Genomic DNA, 17,125 nt, shown 5'->3' with positions numbered 1-17,125 from the left:
CTGTTTAGGGTCATGTCCTCAGTAACCCTAAGTCGCGTCATATCCTGCCTGATCACCTCTCCCCAATACTTCTTAGGTCTCCCCCTACCTCTCCTCGTACCCACCACCGCCAGTCGTTCACACCTTCTCACCGGTGCATCAGTGTTCCTCCTCTGAATGTACCCGAACCATCTGAGTCTTGCTTCCCGCATCTTGTCCTCCATGGGGGCCACACCCACCTTCTCTCGAATATCTTCATTTCTAATCTTATCCTTCCTTGTATGCCCGCACATCCACCTCAACATCCTCATCTCTGCAACTTTCATCCTCTGGATGTGTGAGATCTTCACCGGCCAACACTCGGTCCCATACAACATAGCAGGCCTAACCACTGCCCTATAAAATTTACCTTTCAGTAACAGTGACACTTTCTTGTCACACAGGACTCCCGTCGCTAACCTCCATTTCATCCACCCCACCCCTATACGGTGTGTGACATCCTCGTCGATCTCCCCGGACCCCTGAATAAACGACCCCAGGTACTTGAAACTACCCCTCTTAGGGATGACTTGAGAATCAAGCCTCACTTCCACTCCCGCTTCCGTCGGCTCTGCCCCAAATTTGCACTCAAGGTATTCCGTCTTCGTCCTGCTCAACCTGAAACCTTTGGACTCAAGGGTGTGTCTCCAAACCTCTAACCTCTCGCTGACGCCGCGTCGTGTCTCGTCGATTAGGACTATGTCATCAGCAAATAGCATGCACCATGGCACCTCCCCCTGAATATGATGTGTTATAGCATCCATCACCAGGGCAAATAGGAAAGGGCTGAACGCAGACCCTTGATGCAATCCTGTAATAATCGGAAAATAATCTGAATCGCCTCCTGCTGTCCTAACCCGAGTCTTAGCTCCATCATACATGTCCTTAATCGCCCTAATGTAGGCAATCGGGACCCCTTTAGCCTCTAAGCATCTCCATAAGACCTCCCTAGGAACCTTGTCGTACGCTTTCTCTAGATCGATAAACACCATGTGGAGATCCTTCTTCTTATCCCTGTATTGTTCCATCGTCCTCCTAATAAGGTGGATAGCTTCTGTGGTAGATCGCCCCGGCATGAACCCGAACTGGTTGTCTGAAATAGACACCGTCCTTCGCACTCTCATTTCCCCACCCTCTGAAAAATGAGCAAACAAATTTGCAAGATCTGCAGAATAAACTAAACAATTCGAAATAGTAGGATAATATTGCCCAGAAAATTTATTTGTAGCAACATGAAATGTTTCTAAAAAATCTACAAGAATTTTAACATTAGCCCAATTCGCATTTGTAAGGTGCTCTTCATCATCACTTGCATAAGCATTAAATGTTGAGTTTATGAGGTTTCTATATTCATATGCAACAACTAAACTGTCATACATGTAATTCCATTTAGTTGAATAAGGTTTAGGAACCTTTCTTTCTCTTAGGCCAAATTCATCGCATCTTTTAAAATATTCTCTAAGTCTACTTCTACGGTTTGAATAAAAAAGCCAATTAAGAGCCATTTTAACCTTTTCAATTTTAACATTTAAAATTTTCATACCATCACCCACAATTAAATGGTAAATATGAAAAATACATCTAACATGCAAAATGTTACTAAATGCAGGATTTCGTGTAGTGGTAAGCAAGGCTACAACATTAGTGTTACTAGTAGCCTTATCCATTGAAATTGACATTATTTTATCACTAATGCAAAAATATCTACAAATATCCGTGTCCGTGCTAGAAATAAGCTGTCTTGTGTGATGTGAATTAATTATTCTATAAGCAATAATGCACATTTGCATTATACACTCCTCATCAATCCAATGACTTGTAACAATAAGATAATCACAGTCATTACCACTTCTACTATCAGTAGTAAGCAACACGAAAATTAATATGAGTAAATAAATAATGCAAATATTGTTCATATTCATGTTTATATTTATAAATATCGCTCTTTACGGTTGTGCGAGACCATCCTTTATAAGTAGGATTAAAAACTCTTCTAATATAATGCACAAAGTAGGGGTTAGACGGAAAACTATAGGGTAAGCACATAACAGTAATCATTTTTGACAATTCTTCCCTATCTTTTCTTGGGTCATAATATAAAATATCATCGGTAACAGTGTTAATTTTCGATTGAAATTGATTTGACCCGGTACTAGGGTCAGGCTGACTAGTTGGACTTGCCCCCGACCACAACTTTTATTTGAAAAAATTTAGCTTTATCTTGAGGGTATATCATTATGTGTCTCCTCAAACTTCCCGTCCCCCCGATCAACATAGTTAAAGGCTAACCCTTTGCCACAAGTTTTACACTTATCTTTATTTTTTTCTCTTATTTGAATAAAAAATGGGCAAACAAGAGATGTTTTGGCCCATTTAGAAGATTGTCTAGAAAAAGTTGGGGTAGTAACATGGGGGTCATCTGGGGCATCATTTGGATTAGTTGGGTTAATTTGAGCAACATGACTAATGGGTGTATCATTATGCGGCTGCGTTCCATCTAAATCTATTTCCTGCTCATCTTCTTTATCTATAGTTGGATTACCATAAAGATTGTTCATATATTCATCATCTAAGCGTTCACCACCACCAACATTATGCACATATTGACTATCCGTAAATTGTAATAAAGTATTATCACTATCAAGAATAAGAATAAGTGAAGGGCGAGTATGCGGTTTGGGTAGAGGAGGCCGGGGAATTAAAAGAGGAATAGATTGGCCACTAGATTCACCATTCTTGGATTTTCCCTTATTTTTACTAAACATTTTTTTAAGAAATATGCCATCTTAATTATAATTATACAAAGTAATTAAATAAAACAAACAAAAATATAATATTAAAACTAAAGAGTTGGAACGAGTTTACCGAGTTGACGAACAACTTGTTGAAATTAATTATCGTTGAAGACTTGAATACTTCAATTCACTAACTTCACAATTTTTCACACAAGTTGCAACAACAAAGTAACCAATTTTAGAAGAAAATTAGAGAGAGATTGATGATTTGGTGAAGAAAAATAAAGGAATGAGGGGGTATTTATAGTTGAAAATAGGGAAAAAGTATAATTATAAAAAGTTTGGGATTAAAACAAAGTTGGGGGGTTAAATGACTATTTTATAAATAGCCAACGACTATTTTGGCAGCCACAATGGCTATTTTTTCAATAGCCAACAATTAGATTTTTAAAAGAGATTTTTTTTAAAATTTAGCTGTTGGGCCCGTTTGGGACCGGTTGAACCGGCCAACTTAGGAGCCGGTCCCGGGCCCAAACGGTCCCGGTCCTAACGGGTACTTTCTTTGAACCGGCCCACATGGGCATCAAACCTCTTTGGTCCCGGGCTTAAACGGGTAGGCCAGTTTAGGCCTACTACCCATATGGGCTTGCGGGCGTGGGTCAGGCCTAACCGACCCACTTGCCACTCTTAGTGGAGTGTATGCAGACCTTATTCCTATTTTGTGTGAGTAAAAGAGATTGTTTCCTATAGATTCTCGGGTCGAGAAAACCATAAGTTTGAAAAATACAAGAGTAAATGAGATATTAACTATCACGAGACTTTAATTTCTATAGTTGTTTCGAGGCGCTTAGATACTACTTTCACCGGAAACGCCTATAGCAATTCCTAATTTCATCATTATAACATTGGCCATTAGCTCTTGATAATAAGTTCTTGGTTCTTTCTAATTATTCCTAGTAAGAGTGGGCTTATTTATGGATTGGTGTCTTATTTAATTAACCTTTGAAATGTGCCAACAAATAGTACACTTCCCAATTCTTGGACCATTTTATAACTCTTCTAACTCACCACTAGGAAAAGTATTATTATCATAATATGGCAATCGATTGTCCTAGGAATGTTTTGATCCAACTATGCAATAAATAAGTTCGAATTCACAATCGCTGAATCCACCACATTGCTAGTGAAAATCATAATTGATTTCTATAAATTTAACACAAAATATTTGAAGTCATCGATTGAAAGTCCAATCAGAACATCAAACCGAAAGAGCCAACTTATTCTGAATTTTTTTTCAAAAAATCACACTAATTTCATTATTCAAAAATAAATTTAGTGCAAAATACTAAATTGGCCGGTCAGCCAAAACTAATTTTATTTGTTAGTCAAAAAGTATATAAAATTTATATATTATATATATACACAACACACATACATATATATAAAACTTTTTTTGTACTATTGTTTTTGGAAGCGGCTAAAATATACATATTTTTTATTAATTTATTAACGAATCTACCAAGACACGAACATGAGATAATTAATTATTGAAAAAATGACACTGTATAACCGCTCTCAAAATGATAGCCGAAAAATATATTTTTTTGATATATTTTTGTATATATATACATTATGTACAAAAATTATATAAATTTTATACACATTTTCGGCTACAGAATTTAAATAGGTTTTAGCGCAGTCTAAGAGTTAAAAAAACCCATAATTATTGGGCCTGATTAATATGTTTGGGCTAGCAGCCCATCAAATTCGGGTCCATCCAGAAAGGCCCAGATTATCTCGATCTTTAGAAAGTTTAAGGTTAGAGAAAAGTTGCCTTTTCCATCAAGACATCGGAAAATCAAGGAGGAATTCTCCCATTTACACATTCACTTGGACCGACCAGTTGTCCTATATATCAGAAATTATACAACAAAATCCATCACATTGCAAATAGAAGAGAAGTTGGGAAATTTCGTACAGCAAAAAACAAAGAATGGATTTTGAGCTGAGAAGAGCGAGAGAGAAGCTGGAGAAAGAGCAAAAGGATAGAAAGCAGAAAGCTAAATTAAAATTAGAAAGAGAGAAAAAAGCCAAACAAGAAGCCGTTCGTCAACGTGAAGCTATTGAAGCTGTTCAACGTGCTCGCCGCCTTGATGCTGCTCAAGCCCAAGCTAAGGTATAATTTTATTTGATTATATTTTTATGGGGTTGCTTTTATTTTTGAGTTATTGATTGATCTGGGAATTGGGTATTTGTCAATTTTGCAAATAGTTCTTAATTTGGTGTTAGTTTGTTGATCTTCTTAGACATAATTCTAATTTAGTTATTCATTAAAAAGAAGGATGTTTTACTTTGATGTAATTGTTAGGTAGTCCTAAGTTGCTATTTATTATGTTAAGTTTGCATTTTGAGCTACTAGTTCCACTAAACAAGAATACTTTAACAAACAGTAGACTTGAGAACGTGTATTTTTTATTAATATATAACGGAGAAATTCATGAGGCCCAGAGGTTCACGATTCGAAACATAGGTGGATAATGGGCTCGTCCCTCTGCCATCTCCACTTAAATATCAGGCTTTTCAACTCGCAGCGAGCTGCACTTTTGCCACTAGATCAAAGCCTTGGGGGCTTGAAAATGTGTACTTTTACCTGAAAGGGGCTTTTGCACTTTGCATCATCTCATGTATCAAATTTAGTGACTCGTGAATTCTGTAAAGATAAAGTTTGATCTTTTTTGGATCTGCCATGGATTGGCCTTCAGTAAGATAAGATACAGAGGGAGAGTGAGGTTCATAGCATGTTTCCTTCATGTGAAATTTGTTTGCTACAAAGCTAAGAAGATGAAAAATTTGAAAGGTGCCTAATAGCCTGTTTGTCCAAGCTTCTTTTTGGCCAAAAGTGCTTTTCAAATTAATTAGCCAAACACAATTAAAGGTGCTTTTTGAAAAGCACTTTTGAGAAAAAGACTTTTCAAAATAAGCTGATTTTAGAAGCTTGGCCAAACAAGCTATAAATGACCTTATAAAGGGTTTTAGGAGTGTGAGATTTTGAAGATAGGGATATACGGTAGTGCATGAAGGAATCCCTAGGCATCAGGATAGGATTTAAAAAGCGCGTTATTGTTGGAGTTGTCTTTCCCAATTATATTAGGTTTGAGGGCATGAAAATATCTACAGGACGATATTGGCGAAGTGGGAAAGAAAATCTCTTAATTTTGCGGGTGAGAAGCAGGATGATGCATGGTTTCTAAAGGATACGTTTGGAGTGAAGTTATCTTTTCTGTGTTAATGTCGTTACCAATGGAGCAATAGTATATTGTAGTTATTCCTGCTAGGTATGTTTCTTAAAACTGAAACTATTTGGGGTGATACTTCCACTATGCGACCTTATGTTGGCAAAATAGCTTCAATGACTTCCTTGGTTTGAACTCTATTTTAGCCGAGTTGTTGCAAAAAAAGATGAGTTAACTTGTGGGTAAAGGGTGGGCCTATTCGCTAAGTTTGTTACACAAAATGATGTAAAGCATTATGGCTTAAGGGGGAGCCTGATGCACTTCAATCATTAAAGAATTTGTGGAACAACCATTTGATCTAAGGTTGGATAGATATATGTCTAATTTTTTCGTCGTAATCACTTTAAAGGTTGTTCAAGTCCCATGCTTGAGTTACTATTAATAAGTCAAGAATGCAATTTCCAACATTTAGTGGCTTCATTTAAAAAAAGAGAAATAACTAAGTTGGGATCATGAACGCACGAAAAATAGGTGTACAAGTAGGGTATGAACTTTGTAAGGTTTCATGGTGTTAGATACAATCTTGATGAACATAATATGCATATAGGATTGTTGCCTTATGGTAGAGTGTAGACCCGCTCCACGATGCTGTCATGTAATAACCCGATTTTTATTATATATACCTCTTAATCATGAGATTGAAAAATTAACTTTTATTTGTAGTTATTGGGGCAAATACTAAGCTAGTGGAAGATAATAAATATTTATTATAATATATAGGATAGTGTACTAAATAAGTGGATAATAGCTAATTTTTCATTTCTACTTATTTAGCTGGCTTTGGTTAAGAGTACTAAACCAAAAGGAGCCGGGCAAGCCGATCTTTTGGTCTGATTGCTGTCGTATTTAAGGACTTAGGAATTTAGAATAGGAAAATTTTGGTTTCTTAGTTCATTATACAGTGAAGAATAATAGAAAACACTTACAATAGAAAGGGACAAGAGATTTGTTATGATTTGGCCGGATAGGTTACTAGGTGGAATTTTTTGTGGAGGAGCTAAATAATTAGGTATTGCATCAATTTTTCTATTACATTGAATTTGCAGATAAGAGACTATTGTTTATACTTTTATGTTGATTATGCCAATGATTGACACAAATTATTATAATGATTATTGAGCTTGTAAAACTTAATATAAGATTGAGATTTAAGAATGAGTACACATGTATTTGATTTAGCATTAAATAATTTGTTTGCTCAAGCTACTGTTTCGACTTTTTTTTTTTTTTTTTATTAAAGTAATGGTGATGGCTTGATTAGGAAAGAAATAATCATATGGTAATTATAGGATTTAGCATTATTGAGAAAGTACGGTATAGGTCAATGTGATGGCCTTTTGAAGCCACTGCTTTGGCAGTTTCACACTGCTAAAAGTATCACGTTTGACCTTAATTTGTGCACATATTTTGATTAATTTGATTGAGTGTTGACTTTGATTTATACTTGTTCGAAAATTGTTCACCTAGACTAGTTAAGACGTATTATTCGATATTTTGGATAGATTGAGGCTATTAGGGGCCCTCTTGGTTTGGCATTTCAAGATAGGTGAAAGTTGTCTAAATAAGCGAGACTTTAAGCTTTGATGCCTACTTTTGAAAGCCCGTTTTGAAAGTATATTTTGTCTGTCTAATCCATGTGTTGGGACAAGCCTGTGCTTAGCAGAAACTGGTGGTCATTGACCAATCGGAAATGTATTATTTTGTGAAAAATACTGAACTTATATATTTAATAAGTGATTTGTCGTGTGTCGTGGCTTCGTGTCATGGTGTTGGGAGATATATATACTTTTGAGACATACAGAATGCCCTAAAGTATACTATGGCAGCATGTATAGGTCCCTAATATATTACAACAATATATGTATGTGTCTAACATATTATGGCAGGGTATGTATGACCTTGATATATATATATATATATATATATATATATATATATATATATATATATATATATATATATATATATATATCTATCACTTGGAATGAATGATACGAAACTCCCCAACGCCGTGGCACGAAGCCACGTCACACCACAAACTTATTAAATACGTTCAATCTTTTTTACAAAATAATATGTTTGCGGTTAGTCTAAGATCACCAATTCTGCCAAGCACATGCTCGTCCCAACACTTGGATCATGCAAATAAAATATACTTTCAAAACGGGTTTTGAAAAGCAAGCATTAAAGCTTAAAGTCTCACTTACCAAAATATCGAATAATGCGTCCTAATTAGTTTAGGTGAAGAATTTTTGGAAGGTCAACCCTCGGTCAAGTTAAATTAAAATATGTACATGAATTAGGATCAAATACGGTACTTTTAGCCGTGCAAAACTGCCTAAACAGTGGCTTTAGAAGGTGATTACGTTGGTTTATATCACACTTTCTTTAGAATGCTATTAATTAACATATGATTATTTCATTCCTCATCAAGCCATCATCATTACTTTAATCGTAAGGTCTCTTCATTGTTAAACAAATCATTGGTTAATCATTATGTCTTATAATAAAAAAATAGAAATCGAAATAGTAGCTTGAGCGAATAAATTAGCCAATGCAAAGTTAATACCAGTGTACTCATTCTTAAATCCCAATCTTATATTAAATTTTACAAGCTCAAGCATTACTATAATCATTTGTGCCAATCATTGGCATCATCATCATATATAAACAATGGTCACTTCTCCGCAAATTGAATGCAATATACGATTGTAGGAAAATTAATGGAATATTTGATTATTTAGCTCCCCACAAAAGATTCCACCCAATAATCTCTCCAACCAAATCGTAGTCAATCCCTTTTCCCTTTCCACCGTAAATGCTCTCCGTGATTCTCCACTGTATAATAATGAACTATGAAACCAAAGTTTTTCTATTTTAAAGTCCTAAAATGTGGTAGCAAGCCAGCAACTAGATCAAGAGAATGGGCTTGGCCCACTCCTTTTCGTTTAATACTCTTTAACTAAAGTCAACTAAATAAGTAGAGTTGAAAAATTAGCCACTTATTTAGTATACTATTTTATATATTATAATAAATTCCTTTCCACTAGCTTAGTATTTAACCCAATAACCATAAATAAAACTTGATTCTCCAATTTCATGATTAATAGGTATATCAAAAAATCAGGTTATTACAAGTTACCTGTTGAATTTGTTTATGTGGTTAGTTAAACTACCACAAGTGTATTATGCTTTTTTTTTTTTTTTTTTTTTTTAAATTTATTTAAATACCAAATACTTCTTATATTAAGAGGTCATTTGGTTCGCCGACACACTTATCCCGGGATTATAATCGTGTGATTAGTAATCCCTGTATTATTTAGTGCTATTGTTTTGTTTGGTTCATTGGATGAAATATGGGATATACGGTCTATAATCCAAAGCATATGTTTGGTCTGAAATTGGATAAATTTTTAGCTTCCAATTTTAACCTTGGATAATTTAGTGATTTAAATTTAAGTGAATCATTTATTTAAAAAATACATACGAATATTAGCAAGGTCCAGTGACAAGTTTGGCCGTATTTTTTTGCCGGCAGCGAATTCACATCCAAATTCTGTAATGAACAGAATCCAAAGTATCAACAAAGAAGGGAATGATTCCAAATCCAATTTAAAATCCAAATCAAAATGAAAGAATCCTCAGAATAATCCAATATGCAATTGGTGTAAATAAACCACTTGTTAATCCTATACCAGAATTGTCATGCCATTTCACTATTTTTAGAATCATTAGTAAAGGGCTTGTGCGGTAACATGGTCATTTTACAGGTGGAATAAATAATCCCAAGTCATATGGTATAAAATTATAGCTAATACTGACAACCAAACAGGGGCTAAATTTTATCCCAAATTCTATACCAGGATATCCCACCTTACTCCTGAACCAAACAGCCTCGGAGAGTTTTCCATGTTAAGATATAAAAGACATGGCAAATTTGTTGGACATCTGTTCAACAATGAAGTAGAGTAGATATTAGCAGGCCTATGTAACCACGTCATTTATTACTTATTAGTTTTTTAATTGATGAAGTATGAAAAGCAAGCACATTTTACTAGGATTCTTAGTAAGTGTAACTACTTTAGTTCCCACTGGGAGAGCCACTTTATAATCTAGAAATTTGTTTTTTTTTTTAGTTCTACTTGTTAATTGCCGACATGGCAAGAATTGTTACACTTATGATTGTTATTTGTTTTCTGCTTCCTTTATTCAGCTGTGAATAGTCTGCCTTTACAGGAAAAAGCTTTTTATAACACGTTATCTTCTCAAAACTGTATCCTGACTTCTTTCTCACTTCTGCTTAGTTAAGCCACATGATGAAAGCCTGCTACACGTATGGATATTTCAAAGTGCCATGTGTACTCAAACCAGATTGCTAGTCATGCCTTAACTTCAAAGAAAAGCAATATTTTCAGATTCCTAGGTCAATGGCACAATGGGCTCCATGTGTGTTATATACAAATAAAAAATAGAATCAATCCTTTCGGGGGGCGTTTGGCAAAGATGTGTTTGAATCAATCAAGTAAGGATTCGCTCCTGCTTCATTGGCTTTACACTTGGGGATTTGTGTAAAGTGCTGCACCCAATAAATTTAGCTGGAATCTTCTGAATACCAGTGCTCTTATGACGTCTGTTATTTCCTCGCCCCAGAAAGTTGTAAGCTCTAAGCATTAGCTGATTCTCGAGTTATCCATAGACTGAGACTGAGAATAAATGCCCTGTTGATGTGGGTTGTGAATACAGACAAACTGATTCATTTCGTGTATGTTATATTTGTTCTCTTGTTCAAGTTGTATTCTTTTTGGTTGAGGGATCATGGGGTTTTAGCTATTTGCTATGTTTATTCTATCTGCATCATAGAGTTGCGATAAATTTATGAATGTTGGGGCCAGTTCATGCATTCATTTCATTTTCTTGATTACATATCTAGACCATTGCAATCTGTTGTCAAATTGGGTTCTAAATAGGCAAGCTCTTCTTTTCTTGGCTTTCCATAAGAAGAAATTAGCTGGCTAAATTCTGGTGTAGTGGTAAATGTGATTAAAAAATTACTTTTCCTTATACAAAGAGAAATTAGCTGTCTTCATCATCTCTAGTAAAACCTGTCGTTGATGCTCAAGCTGTCTTAAAGAAATTAATATTGGAGAATGCCTAACTCTTGGATTTTTTTTCCAGGCAACCCAGCAAATTGAAGAAGAACTGTTAGCTGGACGAGGAGTTGCATTTTCCCGTATTTTGGAAGCTGTACCTTATGAGGGTGCCGGAGATAAAATTAAATTGCCACCATCTTGCTTCACTGAATTGTCTGATCAGGGTGCCTTTGACAAGGGACCCCTACATTTCAGGGTTTCTGTAGTTCACCAATCGTCTCCTTCGGACTTGAAGGATACAGAGCAGAATAATCGGACAACACATGCTGGAGTCCTGGAGTTCACTGCCGACGATGGTGCTGTAGAGCTTCCTCCACATATATGGAATAACTTATTTCCTACAGATTCTCCAATGGCTCCTATGGTTGAAGTGTGTTATGTCTGGCTACCAAAAGGAACTTATGCAAAACTTCAGCCAGTTGAACCAGGATTTTCTGATATCCCTAATCACAAGGCAGTTCTTGAAACAAGCCTTCGTCAGCATGCCACGCTTTCAGAAGGCAATATACTGACTGTTAATCATGGTGTTCTGGCGTACCATTTACGTGTTCTTGAACTAAAACCTTCTTCGAGTGTATCTGTTTTGGAAACGGATATAGAAGTTGATGTAATGGGCGCAGATCGGACAGCTGAGAGCACAAATCAGTGTGTATTGCAACCTCTCATATTTGGGGAGGTAGATGCTGGGGTGGTCACAGAAGGAAGCTATGTATACTACAAGTTCATACTAGACGAAGTTAATTGGGGATTTATATCTTTGGGGGATGTTGAAGTTGAGATAAAGGTAGAATCCGATACCCAAGATGGAGATACTGACCTCTATGTTTCTAAACATCCATTACTGTTCCCCACACAGCACCAGCACGGTTGGTCATCTCATGACATTGGTTCAAAATCTTTGGTCCTTAGCTCCAGGGATCTGGGCCTTGGACCAGGTACATACAGTATTGGCATTTATGGTTTCAAGGGCACAACCAAGTATAAGGTGTCTGTTAACATTCGGGACACATATAAGTCAAAGAGCGGACAGCAACCTGTGTCTTCCACATTATCTGCTGATGCAGACACTGTAGAATGCCGGAATTGTAAGCATTACATACCTTCCAGGAGTATAGCGCTGCATGAAGCCTACTGTAGCAGGCACAATGTTGTATGTCAGCATACTGGTTGTGGGGTTGTTTTAAGGAGGGATGAGGCCAAGAACCATGTCCATTGTGAAGAATGTGGGTTAGCATTTCAGAAAGAAGAAATTGAGAAGCACAAGAAAGTATTTCATGTGCCGCTGCATTGCCCTTGTGGAATAGTCCTTGCAAAAGAAAAGATGGTAAAGTTATCTTTTGTTTGATATACACTATTTTTGGGTTTCCATTACTGCATTTCTTTTCAACAATGCTGTGACTATGCCTTTTACTGAGCCGAGGGTCTATCGGAAATAACCTCTCTACCATCACAAGGTAGGGGTAAGGTCTGCGTATACACTATCCTCCTCAGATCACACTTGTGGGATTACACTATTTTTTTTTGGTTGTTGTTGTTGTAGTTGTAGTAACTATTCTTGGGTTGTTAATCTAACAGTTTTTTGTAACAGGTTCAACACCAATCTATGGAGTGTCCCTTGCGGTTGGTAACATGCCGGTTTTGTGGAGACATGGTGCAAGCAGGGAGTTCCGCAGCAGATGCAAGGGATCGGTTAAGAGGACTTACAGAGCATGAGAGTGTCTGTGGATCAAGAACTGCACCTTGTGATTCATGTGGGCGTTCAGTTATGCTGAAGGATATGGACATACACCAAGTTGCAGTCCATCAGAAAAATTGATCATGAGTACAATCTTTTATTTCTCCATGGTTGACTTTGGGTTCAAAATGCTGCTTGAAGTGTAAAGCTCTGGCGTTGTGCTTATCTGTTGATTCATGTATTCATGCAGTTGTATATTTAATGTTTATTTATGATTCTCAACCGCGTTAAGGGTTGCAAAGGCAAAGGGAGAGAGGGAGAGGGGAAGGGTGTTTGACGAAATGTAACTCTTTGCAGTGACTTCAAATATATTATCATCATTTTATATTCCTTTCTTGATCAGAAGTTGCATTTTGGTAGTCATAAATGAGGTTTGCACTGGTGGTTGAGTATCTCCACCTTCAATTAAGGGAAAGCTATTGATCCTCTTGGATGGGACTGTGTGCGATGGATTAAAAAAGAAAATAAAAAAAGTGATAGTGATGTCCCAAAAGGTCATCTCTTGTTTTAGAAGTCAAATTTGTGTTCCGAGGCTTTAAAAACCTCCTTTTGTCTTTCTTCGATTTGCGTGCACATTTACATTTCTATTGATGCATATGGTGATGAAGAAAAATAAAACACGAATGGTGATGCCGTGCACATTTCTATTATTCATATGGTGAAGAAGAGTAATAAAGCACAAAGGGTGATGCTGTGCACATTTTTATTATTGATTGCATGGCGAGGATTGAGAGTAAAAGCACAAAGGGTGATGCCGTGCATTTTATGTTTGTTGTTATCGGTTAAAGTGTTTTAACTGTTTAAATTCCTTTACTGCTGAAATTCTTTATGTTGAGACCCCTATAGTATGTTGCCCCTTCCCGTTCATTCCTGCTTAGTTTTATTACTTGTTACTATGTTATTATACTGATTAACTGCACAGGTTTATGTTGGTTGTGGTGTCCTAGCCTTGTCACTACTTCGCCGAGGTTAGGCTCGGCACTTATTAGTATATAGGGTCAGTTGTACTGATACTGCACTCTGTACTTTTTGTGCAGATCTCGGTGCCGGACCTTGTGAGTAGAGCTTGGGTGGCTGCCTTCAGTCCAGTGGAGACCCGGGGTAGTCCTGCAGGCGTCCGCAGGCCTTGGCGTCCTCTTCTATCCTATTTCTTTTCTGTTTATCTACTTTCGAAACAGATGTACATTTCTTTGTTCAGACCATTGTTTGTAGTATTCGTAGACCGTCCGTGAGTTGTGATACCAGTTCTGGGTGGAGTTTTATTACGGTTTCGTTAATTGTATTAAGATAATCTGTTAAATTCTGTTCTTCCATATTTATTCCGCTGATTTACTTTTGTTAACTTGTAAATTGTTAAAAGGCAAAGGAAAAAGGTAAAATATTCTGTAACGTTGACTTGCCTAGCAAGTACAATATTAGGAGCCATCACGGTCCCGACGGTGGAAAAATTCGGGCCGTGACAAGTTGGTATCAGAGCTCTAGGTTGCTTAGGCCTCACAATTCACGGATAAGCTTAGTAGAGTCTGAGGGATCGATACGGAGACGTCTGTGCTTATCCCCCAGAGGCTATAGAGTTTAGGAATAACTTCACATCTATTCTTCTTTGTCGTGTGATTTGCTTTCTCAATGCTCATTGAACTTTTAATCTATTCTTTCGCAGACGGCGAGAACACGTACCGCTTCATCAGCTGATCAGCAGCCCGAGCCCCCAGCGGCAGCTCCTACGAGGGGCAGAGGCCGAGGCCGTGCTAGAGACCGAGGTAGGGCTCAGCCTAGAGCAACAGCACCAGCGACAGAGCCTCAGGTAGAGTTTGATGATGGAGTTCCAGCCCAGACCGTTCCAACGGGCCCAACTCAGGTTCTAGAGGGGTTCATTGCTACCCCGATACTCCAGGATGCTCTGGTCCGTCTAGTGGGCATTATGGAGAGTTTCACTCAGGCAGACATACTTCCTGTAGCACCAACCGTCTCTCAGGCTGGGGGAGGAGCACAGACTCCCGCTATTCGCACCCCGGAGTAGATGGCTCCCCAGTTCCAGACTCCAGCAGCTCAGCTAGTTGGGGTAGTTCCACCGAGTGTTGTAGCTCTGACAGGTGATGGAGCAGCTATGTCTTCTGATGCTTTGTGGAGATTGGACAGGTTCACCAAGCTTTCACTACTACCTATGACGGTACATCTTCAGAGGATTCCCAGGACTGTTTGAACAGCTGTCATGAGGTTCTTTGGAACATGGAGATAGTGGAGACCAATGAGGTCGACTTTGCTGCTTTTTGTCTGTCAGGTTCCGCCAAGAAATGATGGAGAGATTATTGTTTGGCTAGACCAGCTGGGTCACCAACTTACTTGGGACCAGTTCTCGCAGCCATTTCTCAAGAAGTTCCTTCCCGTCACCTAGAGAGAGGGGTAGCGCAGGCGGTTCGAGCGACTTTAGCAGGGTTCTATGACTGTTACCTAGTATGAGATGAGGTTTATTGATTTGGCCCGTCATGCTTTTCTTATACTCCCCACCGAGAGAGAGAGGGTGAGGAGGTTTATTGAGGGACTCGCTCAGCCTATTAGATTGTAGATGGCTAAGGAGACAGGGAGCGAGATTTCTTTTCAGGATACGGCCAATGTGGCCAGGCGGGTTGAGATGGTTCTAGCTTAGAGGAGCGGTCAGGGGTCTGACAAGAGCCCTCGTCATTCTGGCAGATTCAGTGGTGCCTCGCTGGAGGCAAGGATTCTTTTGGTATAGGCCATCTTCCTAGGCCGTTTCATTCAGCACTTCAGGCTTCTCACGGTGCTCCAGGTGGCCGTGGTTCTCATATGCAGTAATTCTGATCAGCTACCCTACAGTGTACCACCAGCTCCTATTAGTGCACCTCCGCTCCAGAGTTTTCAGGGTTGTTACCCAAGCTGTCAGGGTCAGTTTCAGGGTCATCAGTTTCAGCAACCGAAGTCTTGTTATACTTGTGATGATACGAGGCATATTGCTAGATTTTGCCCTCGAGCCTCGAGCAGTTCTCAACATCAGGGTTCTCGAGCCATGATTGCGGCACCGGGTGTTCCACCGCCCGCTCAGCAAGCTAGAGGTAGGGGTCGAGGTGTTAGAGGTGGAGGCTAGCGAGCATGAGGCCGTCCTAGGGATGTAGTTCAGAATGGTGGGGCCCAACCCCGATGTTATGCTTTCCCAGCCAGGCATGAGGCTAAGTCCTCCGACGTAGTTATCACAGGTACGATTTCAGTTTGCAGTAGAGATGCTTCGGTTCTATTTGATCCAGGGTCTACATACTCCTATGTGTCATCTTATTTTATTGCGTATTTGATTGTGCCTCGTGATTCCTTGGGTGCTCCTGTATATGTGTCTACACCGTTGGGTGATTCTATTATTGTAGATCATGTCCTATCATTCGTGTGTGATTGTCGTTGGGGATCTTGAGACCCGTGTAGATCTCCTACTCCTCGATATGGTGGATTTCGATGTCATTTTGGGGATGGATTGGCTGTCACCCTATCATGCCATATTGGATTGTCACGCCAAGATCGTGACCTTAGCATTGTCGGGGTTGCCTCGATTGGAGTAGAGCGAGACTCCTGGTCATTCTACCAGCAAGGTTATCTCTTATATGAAGGCTCAACGTATGGTCGATAAGGAGTGTTTGGCTTATTTAGCGTATGTTCGTGATTCTAGTACTAAGGTTCCTTATATGGATTCTGTGCCAGTTGTTCGTGAATTTCCAGAGGTATTTCCTGCAGATCTGTCGGGGATACCACCCGATAGGGATATTGACTTTTGCATCGATTTGGCTCCGGGCACTCAGCCCATTTCTATTCCGCCATATCATATGGCTCCACCAGAGTTGAAAGAATTGAAAGAACAGTTGCAAGACTTGCTTGATAAGGGCTTTATTAGACTTAGTGTCTCACCCTGGGGTGCGACGATGTTGTTTGTTAAGAAGAAGGATGGGTCGATGAGGATGTATATAGATTATCAGCAGCTGAACAAGGTCACTATCAAGGACAAGTATCCATTACCGAGTATTGATGATTTATTTGATAAGCTTCAGGGTGCTAGGGTGTTTTCGAAGATTGATTTGAGATCTGGCTACCATCATTTGAGGATTAGGGCATCCGATGTCTCTAAGACAGCTTTTCGCACTCGGTATGAGCATTATGAGTTTCTAATGATGTCATTTGGTTTGACAAATGCCCCAA

At 38.5% G+C, this 17,125-nt stretch overlaps 1 protein-coding gene across 1 annotated transcript; it reads left to right on the top strand.

The window, feature by feature from the left end:
- Positions 1–4,594: 4,594 nt before the first annotated feature.
- On the top strand, positions 4,595–13,270 carry LOC107813183 (uncharacterized). The gene is made up of 3 exons (XM_016638412.2): positions 4,595–4,929; positions 11,222–12,520; positions 12,785–13,270. Exons 1-3 carry the CDS (start codon positions 4,747–4,749, stop codon positions 13,010–13,012), a joined length of 1,710 nt encoding a protein of 569 aa, XP_016493898.1. The 5' UTR covers positions 4,595–4,746; the 3' UTR covers positions 13,013–13,270.
- The last annotated feature ends 3,855 nt before the right edge of the window (positions 13,271–17,125 follow it).

This window comes from Nicotiana tabacum, chromosome 10 (assembly GCF_000715075.1).
Source record: "Nicotiana tabacum cultivar K326 chromosome 10, ASM71507v2, whole genome shotgun sequence".
In the NCBI taxonomy this organism is placed as follows: Eukaryota; Viridiplantae; Streptophyta; class Magnoliopsida; order Solanales; family Solanaceae; genus Nicotiana; species Nicotiana tabacum.
The sequence above is the reverse complement of the archived record's forward strand: the minus strand, read 5'-3'. Positions and strand labels throughout refer to the sequence as shown.